At 35.1% G+C, this 14,419-nt stretch overlaps 1 protein-coding gene across 4 annotated transcripts in view; it reads left to right on the forward strand.

Annotated features, from left to right (window-relative positions):
* Ptbp2 (polypyrimidine tract binding protein 2) overlaps positions 1 to 14,125 on the forward strand; it is a 64,897-nt gene extending 50,772 nt beyond the window's left edge. The window contains exons 9-14 of one of the 4 annotated variants that reach the window (XM_021157892.3): positions 6,850 to 7,004; positions 8,424 to 8,457; positions 8,883 to 8,975; positions 12,120 to 12,336; positions 12,441 to 12,518; positions 12,662 to 14,125. In XM_021157892.3, coding sequence (XP_021013551.1) covers positions 6,850 to 7,004; positions 8,424 to 8,457; positions 8,883 to 8,975; positions 12,120 to 12,336; positions 12,441 to 12,518; positions 12,662 to 12,791 — 707 coding nt within the window. In that variant the 3' untranslated portion in view covers positions 12,792 to 14,125. Of the gene's footprint in view, positions 1 to 6,849; positions 7,005 to 8,423; positions 8,458 to 8,882; positions 8,976 to 12,119; positions 12,337 to 12,440; positions 12,519 to 12,658 lie in introns of all 4 variants that reach the window. The other 3 variants (XM_021157891.3, XM_021157893.3, XM_021157894.3) reach the window with 3 other exon arrangements.
* Positions 14,126 to 14,419: the final 294 nt, after the last annotated feature.

Genomic DNA, 14,419 nt, shown 5'->3' on the forward strand with positions numbered 1-14,419 from the left:
GACTTATGAAACAGTTGTGCTGCCTACTGTATAAACATATAGTGAATATAGTTAATGTACAGTATATAATACTTGATAATGTTGAATGACTTGTTGGCTTTGTATCATACCTTTTAATCATTATTTTAGGAAAGACTCCAGTAACTTGGAAAACTTACTGTAAGATAGTGTCCCATGTTATTCCAGGAGCAGTCTTGTGTTTGTATCTTGTGTTTGTGTATAATGTATGTTCAAAGATGATCTGAGAAAATGTGGGTTCTTGGTCTATTAATCTGTGTTTTATATTACTGTAGTTGGATTTTTTTGTATACTCTTAATGTTTATATCTTAATCTTTTAGAAAAGAAATTGGGGAACAACTGTCATGACACCAGTCTGTAATCTCAGAACAGGACCAAGAAGATTTAGTGTTTTAAGACTGAATAGCCTGAATTCTATAACAGTTCTATAATAGCCTTTGACTCTAGAAGATTTGTTAAAATGAAACCATGCTGCAGACTTAATTATAAGCTGACTATCGTCATGTGCACCTGTAATCCTATTTGGGAGGCTGAGGCAGGAATGTCATGAATTCAAGATCTGTCTGAACCACCTAGTGTGAGACCTTGTCTCACCAGAATAATAAAACAGAAAAATGACATGTGTGAAACTCAGAAAAGCTTTCTAAAGATGCACATTACATCTGTGTGTGCAGTTAGTGCAACAGAAGAAGATAGCTTGAGGTGAAGTTATGCAGGAGAGTTTCATCAATGAGAAAACATAAGATACATACAGAAGGTTTCAATTAGGTTCTTGATTTTAAGCATATTTTTTCATACTACTTTGAACAGAACACCAAGGTTTCTGATCATGTTTTATATTCTAGTGGGAGGTGATTACCAAGAATAGTTTTGATTTAAGATAATAAATAAATGTAGCGTTGTTTTGTGTAGAGTGAAATCTGTGATTCATGATCAGAAATACCTGATGTGTCTTCTAAAGAATCAGGAGGGTCTTATGAGCTATGGGCACAGTGTAAGCAAATATGACACAAAGTCTGCGCTGTATTTCCCAAGGGACAAGTATTTTGAATGGCACATAGAATAAATAGGAATGAGATGGTGTTACAAAAGGTTACAGAGCAAGATCTTAAGGATAATGTTATCTGTGAAATGTGAATTTTACACTGGAGTTATTAGCGTCTTAGCATCAAAAGCTTATCAAAAAATAAGCTTCCAGGCATTCTCTATTTTATGAAGATAGATTATAATTATCCAAAATGCTAATTAATGTTTGCTGAAGGATGTATTGGTTGTCTGAATAATTGAGTAAGGATGGTCAGTTTAGTTTTTAAGAAGCTGGCTTCATGGTGTATCTGGGGACTAAAGACAAGTGTACTAAATGCTTTTATTTTTATTTTTTATTTTTGTCTCAAAGAGCTTAAGATAGCATGAAATGAAATGTGGCAAAAGTAACTAAATGTATTATATTTTAATGATAGTTATTTATAAAGAATGTGGTGCACGCCTTTAATCCCAGCGCTTGGGAGGCAGAGGCAGGTGGATTTCTGAGTTCGGGGGCCAGCCTGGTCTACAATGTGAGTTCCAGGACAGCCAGGGCTATACAGAGAAACCCTGTCTCAAAAAAACCTTAAAAAAAAAAAAATGAAATGTGAAGATATCTATGAGACAGAAGGGAATTTAGCGTAAAGATTTGTTTGTTTAAAGACAGGGTCTCACTGTGAAACTTAGGCAGGCTTGCAATATGGGGCTGCTCTCCAGCTCACAAAGATCCATGTGTGTCTGACTTCCAAGTGCTAGAAGCAGAAGCATGCACTCCCATACCTAATCTAATCTAGAATTTTAAATTTTAGTCTGAATTTTGGCAAGAGCTATAGGGAGCTGTGAATTTAGAAACCAGAGATTAATACTTAAAACTTTGCTTTAATTTACAATTTTCAAAATATAAGAGAACAAGATTAAATTGTTGAAATAACATTTTGGAAGTACATAATACACATTTATTATTGTAGTAAAATGAGATTGAGGCTGAGGACATAGCTCAGTGGTAGAGTGCTTGCTTAACAATTGCAAAGCCTGGCTTTAGTCTCCAGGACCTAAAATGAAAAGTGATAGCTGTGACAGTTAGGATTAAACTCACATGTGGCTCTTGACTGCACTGTCACCACAAGATTGTCCACAGAAACATAAAGCATATTAGGAGGAAGTGTAGATTATACCCCCCCCCCAAAACCCACACAATAAATTAATGTCCAAAAGGTGTTGCCATAGGAAGGAGAAATGGCATGGTAAATAAAGAATTACCCAAGAGGGAATGTTTGCAGTGTGGCAGAATTCATAATGATAATGTTGAAGTCCAGCATTCCTATGTTGAAAATGTGATGTAGCGTCCTTGTCTGGCATACACATTTGCAGTGAGCGCAATAGTGGTGACCCCTGCCATCTACAGCTATTGTGAAAATTAAATAGAATGACACATGAAGGGGTTTCCCAGCGCCTAGCATGGAACAAGTGTTTGTTTTTCAAGCTAAAATTCTGGAATCTGTTGTAGTCGATTGGATCAAGAAGTAATGAGAATATTGATGTGTAGAAAAAAATGCCTTTTTATAGGAACATTGTAAGACATAGGAAAATTTTTCATGTTCTTATAAAAAGTTTGGACCAAAACTGACAATAGTTTGTATATTTTCCCAAAAAAACCCACTAGGAATATATTTTTAAAAAATGTTTTTTTCAAAAGAATAGCTAGGAATCGTTTGAATGCTTAGAGACTGGGTCAGCCCTTCTGTGTCATTAGTCAAAGGTGGTGAAACTTGTAAGTAGAGTTTAATGGGGGGTTCTTGGGTGATGTTTTGTGAAAGACTTGTTTTAGTGGTTTTTGAGAAAGGATTTTTGAAAAAGGCTAGGACTGGCCATTCCCACTTCTCTCCCCATGTGACCTCGCTCTCTTTCACATTACCTTTGTTGTCTTGTACCTTAACACCAGGGGTGACCTGAAGGGGCTCTTACCACATGTGATCGCCTGTAAGCCAGAAACAACTTTTTTCACAGTACTTAGTTTCAGGTTGCTTGTTATTGTAATGGAAGATGTATTAATGTACTTAGCTAAAGAATTTGTCAATCATTAAAATTGGTGCCTCTTGCTAAAATTTAAAACTTACGCATGTGACATGTTTTATTTAAGTTTTACAAAGGAGCAGTTATCTTGTAAAATTGACTTAACATTTATACATTTATGTAGAAATTCCACTAAATATTTTGTAGGTTTTCTTGTTGCCACAAGTACTTATGTAAAATCTAAAAAGTTTCTGTGTGATGACAAAGTTAATTTTTTCAGAGAAGAATATTTGGAAAAAAAGCTGATATTTGTCCACAGAGGTTTTCAAGTGTCATGGAAGCTTGCGCTGTGCCTCTGGTTTAGAAGTGAAGGTAGTTTTTCCTGTTAGCAGCCTAGGGGAGAAATAACTGCACAGCAGAACATGTTAGTAAGGGGAAATGCTGTTTGCCATAGCTCTTAAAAACCAGTGGGTCCATGTGGCAGGTGGCTTAGGACACAATTATGCAGGCCCTTTGACATCATTTCACTAACCTGCTTTGTAGCCTCTTAGCCAGGAATAGTGATAATAAATAGATTGTGGATTAGCATTTAAACAAATGTGAGCAGCACTGGGGCCTGGAAGCTCACATTTTACATTTTGGTAAGGTTCCTTATCTCTTTTCTTACTAAGAGAGAATTCGTTGCTTCTGTTTTGAACCCAAACATTCTTGGGTGAAATTTGAGCAGTCTTCTTATTAAAAGGTAATATTTATTAAAATTCAGCTTAGACTTTTAAACTGTCTCTTGAATCTATAACAATTTACATTTGCCTTTTAATTCACAATTATTCTAGGTTCATATAAATAATTCTTTCAATGACATTTCATGACCTAAAGCTTTATCTAAATATTTAACATCAAATTTGCTCCCTTATAAAACACATATGTAAAAGCCTGGAGTATTTCTTTTAAACAATTATGTTTAAATATTTAGTATTTTGAATAAATTTTCTGCTTGTTATTATTTTTTTTGATAATTTTGTTAGAGTATTGTGAATTGTTATCATGGGAAAGAAGAAAAAAGAGTTTTCCCCAAAGTGAAGTAAGTACTAAGTATACTTAGATAGAAACCTTGTTAATATTTTAATGATTATCATTATTTTTTTAAATAAAACAGGAAAACAAGAAGTGATTAGGACTGTCAGTAGTCTATAATTTTAACTGCATACCTTGATACTCCTTTTTAAATGTCATTACAGCATTCTTTCTTTGAAATGAATTGTCTGTTAAAATACCTTAGTACTTTTTAATATTAAGGGTACTGTTTATAAAATATTACCAAAGATTGTAGGCAATCTCTTAATGCCTGATAGGGAGCTCCACAAGATCAAAATATGACATTAATACTAAAATAGGTTTTGACTTTTTGATTCTTGATTTTTCTCATTGGTATGCATAGGAGTTTTATTTTGTGCATCAGCCTTAAGGCTAATAGAGTACATAATTATATGTTCTCTTGTTTTTAATTTTGTTGTAAAAATCAGTAGGTATAACTCAGACCAAAGCTTGTTTTCCTCAGTAATTTTAAGTGTAAAAGGGAGACATGAGACGAAAAGGTTTCAATTTTGTTTTAGCCTAGTTACAAAGCTCAAGGAGCTCTAGATCATAAACAAGAGATGTTAAGAGTCTAGAGGTACAGAGAAAAGACGAGATCTGAAAATTCCTGAGATTGTTTTATTTTTGTGTTAAGTTATGGTTGGGTTTTCAGTAAAAGTTTTTTGAGTTAGTGGCCTTGAGAGCATCTCCTTACCTGTTAAAATTGAAAATAGCCCATCAATGAAGTTGATTTCATTTGTTGTAGGAAAAGAGCTTACCAAATACCTGTTTTGAAGTCGTTATGTAAAAGAGAATGTGAGACTTGACAAGGAACTTTTTTTTCTGTTGCTTTTAGTGTATTAAGGTTGGTGGCTTTGTTTTGGTTTAGTTTTGCCAATATTAATTCTGAGCCTCATAAAGACCATAGAATTTAGCAACATATTACTGTTTCTTCCAAGAGGTAGCCAATTAAAGCTATTAAAACAAAGAAATGATTTGACAATATAATTACTACTTCTCGTATTTCCACTATTATTAAATAATTGTATTGTCAGCCAAACCACCTAAAAATGCTGGGTATTTTCCTGTGTAGCTTTGTTTGTAAGCATGGAGAGGTCACTTACCAAGAGAATATAAGAGAAAAAATACTGAGTGTGAGTGTCTAGTTTATAAGTGTGTATATGTCCCCTGACAAAAAGTAAAGTTATTGTTTAGATGTTAAATGGAAATAACCTGTGAGGTGTGGTGAGAAGATCTGTATTTAATGTGAAGAAGTAAGTCAGGGCCAAGTAGATGTCCTGCTGGGTAAAGAAAGTCCTGTCATGTCAAGCATAAGGACCTAAGCCCAAATCCCCAGAACCAGTGTGAAAAAGCCTAGCAGGGCAGCACCACTCTAACTCGTGCCTGGCCAGGTCAGAGGCTGTGAAAACCTATCATCCAGCCAGCCTCGCTGAGTCAGCCTGGGCTTCAAGAGAGACACTCAACTCAGAACACAAAGGCAAAGAGCAGTATATGATTCTTCCACATGTGCACAATTATCTTATCAAGCATACATACCACATACAAGAAGAAATAAAATGGGCTAATAACTAAAAGAATATTGTGTCATGATTGTTCAGAAGGTATGATGATACTGGTTTTATTATTTTAGCCTTTGTAATTTTATTTAAGTTAGAACATTCAGAAACAAATGTAATCCCCAAGGAAAGTGGACAAAAAAACTGCAAAAGACACTCACCCAGAACAATTTATAATTGAGAATCTTTTGTGTACCTACCTTTAGTAGGGTGCACACAGAAGAGGAAGAAAGCCTGAATGATGAGGAAATTGGAGGAGATTTTTTTCATGTAGAAACTTAGGAATTTTCACTCTAAATTGTTGAAACTTCCGTAAACCCATCTAAAAGCTGACAGGCAAAGTATGATCCCGACTAGTGAAGTAGCAGTAGCCCCAGAGTAATGCATAAGAACAAGAACGCTATAAAAAGAAGAGAAACACAATGTGAATTTACAAAGCCACAGTGAAGGACTGTTTCTAAGCAAGTATGTCATTAGATCTGGGTCATTTAAGTGTAGTGCTGGGGCCATTTTTATGTCAAGGTGTAAACTCTGTACTGATTTGGATTATACTTGGCAACAAATAACAAATACTAGGTAAATGAGAATTTAAGGGTTGAAAGTGTTTGGAGGTTCATTTTGTTTCTACTTCAGTATGAAATTGAGAATGCAACTTGTCACGTTTTTAGGACATTTATATGAATTGTTTAGGTGGATTTGTCTGTACTAACTGAATTTTGTATGAAAACAAATTTGTTCATAGGAAGTGAACTATATTTGTTTGTTATGTAGCAGTGGGAAGTATCACTGTGTTAAACGGTTTCTTATACCTACCTCTCACTGTAAATGGTGGAAATGAGTGAGGGAAGATTTATTCTTCATGCTTTGTTAGCTTTTCCATAGGGAAGATAAAGGACTACCATGTATGTAATATGTTAACATTATACAGGTATGTACCTTAGTTCAAATAATAAACGACTGTTGAAATCAATTATTTTTCTATAACTGCTCCACACCAACAAAACACTTTTCTAAACATAAAAAAAATTGACTTACAGGAACCATTTGGAACGGTCACCCATAAGCCATGCAGCCATTGTGCTTAAATTGGTTTTGTAAACGACTTGTGTGTGTTTCGTAAAATATGCTTTATTTTAAAATTAGGGCTTCCTGTTGCAGCTGTTCCAGGGGCTCTCAGTCCTTTGGCTATTCCAAACGCTGCTGCAGCAGCTGCTGCCGCTGCCGCTGGCCGAGTGGGCATGCCTGGAGTCTCAGCTGGTGGCAATACAGTCCTGTTGGTTAGCAATTTAAATGAAGAGGTTAGTGAAATCATTTTTAATGGCTTTTTCATCTCCATTTCATTTGTGAAAGTTTTTCATATTTCATTTTGCACTTGCCTTTCTTTTTATGTATATTCATTAGCCAAAATATCTTTTGTATTTCTGCTTCTGAATAAAATCTCCGTACTTGTTTAGTTAGTGCTGTTTCTCTAGACAGTCATATATCTTTATATATGTATATAGATTCTAATATAGCTACCTATTTTTCCTAAGAAAAATATGGTGAAGTACCGTAGTCTGGCTTTTTATTTTTCTGTTATTCTCAAAGGCAAATGTGATCTACTTTGCAAGTGTAACTGTGAAATGATTTTGCTCTTTGCCTTTTCTAATGATTTGCTTGTTCATTTCATGCTTATGTGTCATTGAGTTTTTTTTAATCTTATTTTATGTGAACTACTCTAATGCATTTTTCTTTGAAGGTTCTTCCAAAGATCTTGACGAGGCACTCTTCCAGTCTTTCTTAGTAATTTTTTCTTTGCAGTTTTTTAGTCATTGTCTTCTACAAATATATATTTCAACTTTACCCTGCACCCTTTTGTTAAATATAGTTGCTATTATTTTCTTCAGTTGTACATTTATGTCTGATATATTTTATTTTGATTGCTATGAAAGCTGGTATGAAATGTGGGACCCTCAAATGTATCAGTTTATGATGTCTAATTTGAGTATTTGTCTCATTTTTGGTTGGCCTCTGTTAATAATAAACATAACCTAATTTTGTCTTTTAGTAATGTTATCATTCACAGTTCTGCATGCTAAAATGTTTGAATCAGAGTGCCTTTACAACTTGCCTGCATTTCATAACCAGCCATGCTTATGCAGTTAAAGTTCAAAGTTTAAAGCCCTATGCATGCGTCCCTTCCCATGTTGAGATGAAATGCTGTATTTACTCTTTGATAGATATGTACTTTACCCATATTTGTCTTGGATGACTACATTTTGCTCAGTTTTTCTTGTACAGTACATAAACCAACCATTTTCTGACCAAATTCCTGCATTTCCTATGTACTGACCTATATTTTATTTTTTTTTGTTCCCCAATTCCTTATTTTTTTCTTCTGCATTGCTGTTTCCCTTCCCCATTTCATCCTTTTCCCTGTGTGTTCACCTCCCCTTTCCTTGTCTTCTCCCAAATGCCCGTTCCCTTCCCTGTCTTATCCTTATTTTCCTTGTCCTTGTCTTCATTCCCTGTCTCCATTCCCTATGTTCATGCTTCTGTGCTTGAACAAATGTTCCTCGGACCAACTTGCCCCAATTAACCGCCTTGAACCATGATCCATGACCACCTCACCATTCTGCGGGAACCACCCTTCGTTATGGATGATCTGTTCATCTCCGCTCTTCCTCGACTCTTCTCTCTTCTTGTCTTACGCTGCTTGCTCTTCTCTCCTTCTAAAGATGGTTACGCCCCAAAGTCTGTTTACCCTCTTCGGTATGTTATTGTTAGCACTATACTTTTATTATTGATTTGATTTTTTTTGTTTCACCTTAATTCTTATTTGTAGCTAGCACTTTGGCTTAAAGTTGAATAGTAAATCTTTTGCTATTTTTCTTTGCTATTTAAAACTCTCCATAGACACAAAGTTTGTTTTAATGCATGCTGATTTATTTTGCATGGTTTTTAATTTAATATCATTCACATAGCTTTGAGGGTTTATCAAAAATTATTCTTTTCAAAATTCACTGTTCAAAATCTTGTTCTTCTTTATTCATTTGTGTAAATGGTGAGATTGAGTGAGTGATCATGTTGATGTCTGAATGTTTCATTGATGTGTCAGAAAGATAATCAATCGTTAGCTGACTTTCACATAAAATTAATTCCATTTCTGGATTACCTCTCTGTGGCTCCACAAAAAGGTGTTTATGGAGATGTGCAGCGTGTGAAGATTTTGTACAATAAGAAAGACAGTGCTCTGATACAGATGGCTGATGGGAACCAGTCCCAGCTCGGTAAGAGGGGGCTACAATCCCTATTCACTGAAATTCTACATTCAAATGCAGTAGTCCATATCTGTGACTAAAACCAGACCCTTTTAATTAAGAGATCATTTGTGACTTTTTAATGATCAAGTCTGAAAATGTCATGTTAACTTTTATATTTTTATAGTTTATACATGGTGAGTCTGTGTTTTGCTTTCTTCCTAACAAATTGAGCACAGCTTTATGGAAAAGGCTGTTAGCCCAAAAGCTGAAGTGACTTTTGGTTAAGAGTTCTATTCCTGTGTATCTCCTGTATTAGAAATAATTTTTCATACAGGCCATAAAATCCTATTCAGTGTCCTTGTGTTTTTCTAAAATCACTTTAGATTTTGACTCAGTTTGGCAGTGGAAAGGGAAATATCTTTGAGTTGCTAAGTTTTACAAAACAACAAATCTTCACCAATGGTTAATCCAAAGGCATAAAATGTAATTCAGTCAAGTTGCAGATATATCACTGTCTTTCACACATGCTTCAGTGTAGAACACAACTGCATGCTCAGAATGTGATTATTTGTAACTATCACCAGGCTCTTAGCTTCTAATTTGATTCATTACAATTCAAGAATGATGCTACCTTTTTCTGACTGCATTCACATTTTTAAACTTTGGAATTTACCATTTTGATGGGATTAATTGTTACAACAATCGGGAGCTTTGTGAACTTGGTAGGTCAGATACAAAACTATCTGATTTTTCTGGTTTAAAGTGGCAATACATATTTTAAATGTGCTAGTAGCTTAAACATTGGTATTTGGTATGTCATTTTCTCCTGGGTTTATGAACATGCTTTTCTTCTGAGGTGAGTTGTTGCTATTTTGTTATCACTGAATTTATTTATTTATTTATTTATTTATTTATTTTTTAATGCTGGGTATCAAATCCAGAGATTTGTACATGCTAGGCAAGTTCTCTGAGCTAAAGCCCCAGCTCAGTGTTGTTTTTGTATAGTGCCTTTATATGTAAGTAACATTTGACATATACTCATGAACAAAAACATTTTCAGGTACTTCCTTCTCTTATTTGTATTTGAATATGACTTTATCTTCCTTTAATTAATAACAAGTCATCATGAGATAAGGGGACTAACACCTTTATTCAGAACACTTTTTGTTTTCATTTTATATAAAGACTTACTTTAAACAAGTGGTACCTTAATCCTTATTGTGCTTGATTGTCACAACAAAATACTATGATGTAAAGTTGAAACAACAGAAAGTAGTTTGCTGGAAGTTGTGGCTGACATGTTTGCAGATGAAGGTGCTGATACCCATGGAAGGCTGTCCTGTTGAGCCTGGTTACAGCGCTTTTGCCTGCCACTCCTGTTTGTGCCCAGCGTGAGCATACTGAGTGGATTTACTTCTTTCTTTGCTTCTACAGAGTTTCTGACCGAGAAACTTAAAGAAAATAGGGTTTACTTTTAGCTTACAATTTGAAGGTTTGGTCCATCACAATGAGGCAGTCACATCAGCAAATGCTTGAGGTAGCTGGCCACAGTGAGGTCATAGCCAGGAATCAGAGTGGTGAATTAAAGTTAGCTGGGATACAGCTTGCTTTTTATAATCTTATGTTGTCTAGAATGCAAGCCCATGGGATATTGCTGTCCTTAGTTATTGTGTACATTCCCATCTGAGTTCATCTAGATCCCTGCTGTGACTCTTTAATACAGTTTATTATATCTATCGTGACCCTTTCAACCATAAAATTTTGTTGTTACTTCACAACTAATTTTGTTATTGCTATAGTCTAAATACTTGACATGCCGGATATCTGATGTATGACTTCCGTGAAACGATCACTTGATCCCCAAAGGTGACAGCCGACAGGTTGAGAAGTACTGATCTAGTTAATCCTTCAGGGGCTTGTCTCTTAGGTGTTCTAGATCCTGTTGTGTTAACACTCGGTATAAACCATTGTGTAAAACCCTTCAATACAAAGTGAAGTATCTTTTAAAAATAGCCTCCCTCTCCCCTCCTCCCTTAATGTGCCTAGACTTGTGACTAAAGAAAACACTTAACTCTTTGCTAATATTAGGCAAGTTCTCAGACTGGAGCGATGGCTCAGCCATTAAAGGCTAGGTTAACAACCAAATATATTAGCCAAGTTCTCTTCTTTGGAAGACAACCTGACAGGTACCTAAGGAAGCCATATGATATCTTCTTACCATGTGCTGTGTTTTGTCTTCATGTGTCCTAGAATTTGAAGGGAAAAAATAATCAAATGATTTGAATAAATTATGGTGACTTTAAATGAAGGTATAGGGTATCCATTAGATGATATTTAGTGAGATATGAACTTCTGCAATAGATGGTTAAAATGCCTCTGTAGAATTGACTTCATAAAAATTATTTGACAAAATTGAGAGAAGTGTTAGAGAATACTTTCTAGCCAGAGAGCATTATAAAAAATACACTACTAAGATGCCATTACGTTATGGCTTGGATAGTGTCTTACAGCATCATTCCCAACACAAGCTGTTACTGCATCCCAGCAATTAATATTCTGTGCAAAAAGGCTGGGAGGAATGCAAGGGTCAGGCTGGGAAATGTAACTACATTAAAGAGTAAGTTTAGATTTTGTTCCCAGGGATGTTTATTAAGTGATGCCATGGTCAGAGTTATAACCTGTGAAAGTCTTTTAACTGATCTCTCTCTGTATAGAATGGATGGGGGTTAGAAACAGAGAGATCCAATAGCAAAGCAGGTAAGGAAATGGAGTTACCCAGATCTAGTGATTAGTGAGAAATAGAGGGAGCATGAATTTGATAGGGATTGAGAGGACATCCCAACCCTACTGCCCAGGAGTTGTAACACACTAGGAAGCCAAGCAGCAGGAGGGAGGATAACACTAGGGGTGACAACTACGTTTTTCTTGTGGCCATTAAAATCCAGTTCATCATCAGGATTCTTATAGTAGATGCTTGTAGACGTTGTTCTTGTTCTATGAAGGAAGTGTTTTGGTACAATACTTTGTCTAGTAAAAATAAAAAATGGTAATAAATAAATAAATAAATAAATAAATAAATTTTTAAGTTGTAAGAAAATTCAGAATTTCCAAATTAGAAGTACTTTTATACTAAACTTTTGATATTTTAATAGATATTCTTTATTTTCCTAGCCATGAATCATCTTAATGGGCAGAAGATGTATGGAAAAATTATTCGTGTTACTCTCTCTAAACATCAGACTGTGCAACTACCTCGAGAGGGACTTGATGATCAAGGGCTAACAAAAGATTTTGGGAATTCACCACTGCACCGTTTTAAAAAGCCGGGATCCAAAAACTTTCAGAACATTTTCCCTCCTTCTGCTACCCTTCACCTGTCTAACATCCCGTGAGTATCTATTTCAGCTCATGACTGAGCACAGTCATATTGTCAGCAAAGCAGGTCTATGGTTATCTGTATTCATCTGGACTCTCCCTGTCTTCTTTTTCTAGCCCTTCTGTAGCAGAAGAGGATCTGCGAACTCTGTTTGCCAACACCGGGGGCACTGTGAAAGCATTTAAGTTTTTTCAGTAAGCAAGCTTCTTTGTCTTAAAATGTGGGACTTGATAGAAATTAATTTTTTTTCAAATGTATCTATTTACCTCAAATGGGTGAAAATCAGTGTTTAAACTCTTCTTATGAAGTATCTAATTTCATAATTTTGTTTCAGAAGAGATCACAAAATGGCTCTTCTTCAGATGGCAACAGTGGAGGAAGCTATTCAGGCTTTGATTGATCTTCATAATTATAACCTTGGAGAAAACCATCATCTGAGAGTGTCTTTCTCCAAGTCAACAATCTAAGCACGGGAGATGAAGATGGCGGGCAGATCCCATTGTTTGGTGTCATCACCTATTGACTGTTGAGAAAAGTGGGGACCAGAGTTTGATTTTTCATGCTGTTATCATTCCTTGGTTATAAAGTGAAATGGCATATGTAAAGGCAGAGTTGCTAACTGCTGTGGTTCATCTGTTCCATAGGGAAGCCATTTTTGTCTGTTTAAACTTTTAGTTTAATTTTGCTTTTTTTTTTTTTTTTCCAACTTAGTTGACATACGTGCCTTACAAAGGAAAACTAGTGTTGCTATTGTGCATTTACTAGGAAAAAGGAATTGGTTGTTTAGGGCACATCGTTATGTGGGAATTAAAATATGTTTGGGCAGGGGTGTGTCAAAAGGTTAAGTTTTTATTTCTCCTGCTTGGAACTTTCTTTGAATTATTGGCTTATCACATTTCTTTCTATTTAATCTAATAAGATACTTGATACTGAGAGTATAAAACAGCATTTTTAGTTTTTATTATCTTAGGCTTTATTGCTTTTGAAAACATTGGCCTTTTGTATCTCACAAATCTGGTCTAGATTCAGTTATGAATGTAGGCATTAGTTAAAATTAACAAGATGCAGAGTATTAATTTCTTAAGACAAGTGATTTCTGTAAGTTTGAGCCCTATGTGGAAAGCATTGTGGAACCTTAACCTTTTTGTACACACTCTTGTGGGACGTGTCATATAAATGTCAGCACTAAGTAATGTCTTGTTTGTGGCTGAATATTTTTCGTAGATGTTTTTGAAGTTGACATGACTTACGTGCATTTAAATATATATTGCCATCCTTAGTTTGTAATTAAGATTTGGAAATGGTTGTGGATTTCTGAGCATGTGCAGACTGGTCTAGCTAGTTCAGGAACTGGTGCATGTATTTTTCAAAGACAAAGAAAGTGTACTGCGAAAACTTGCAGGAAGATTAATTTTGTGGCAGTTTTCTAAAACTGACAACCAGGTGGGACCAAAGTTTATGTGCCTTTAGTCTTAATTTACCTTGCATTGTAATATTCAGTTTTAATAAATCTTCAAAATATTTTGTATTTAGGAATAGATCTGACTTTAATAAAAACATGGCTCAGAATCTACAGGTCAAATTTATTTGAACAGTTCTTGTCAATCTGAATTGTTGATTCTGTTAAATGACCAATACTTTTTGAAATTGATGTACTTAGTTTCAAGATTCATAGATTCTGTTATCTATGTAGACAGAATGGTCATGTATATTTTCTATTAGTTGAGTTTTTACATCTTTAGAAATGTAAAATTCAGTATAGTTTGAAAGCGGCACAATTAAAAATTAATTTTCTAACAAAGTTGGGAGGTTTGATGGTTGTTTAATTTCACTTTGTGTGTACTCTGCTTACCTCTGTAGCATGCTCAATAAACACTTCTGTAGCTCTGTATTCACCTTTTCTGTCTTTCTCTGCTGCCTTTTCTCTCTCTCCTTTGTTTTCACTCCACTGTGCTTCTGAATTCATGTTTACTCTCTGCCAGGGTGGGAAAGGAGTAATACTATTACAATCCTATGGCTTTATACCATAAATAAATCTAGATGCTGTGAAAATGTACCAGCTGTTCCTTTTTTTAATGCAAAAGACGGTAACTGC

Source organism: Mus caroli, unplaced genomic scaffold (genome assembly GCF_978045245.1).
Source record: "Mus caroli unplaced genomic scaffold, Mus_caroli_1 scaffold_3, whole genome shotgun sequence".
NCBI classification, from domain to species: domain Eukaryota; kingdom Metazoa; phylum Chordata; class Mammalia; order Rodentia; family Muridae; genus Mus; species Mus caroli.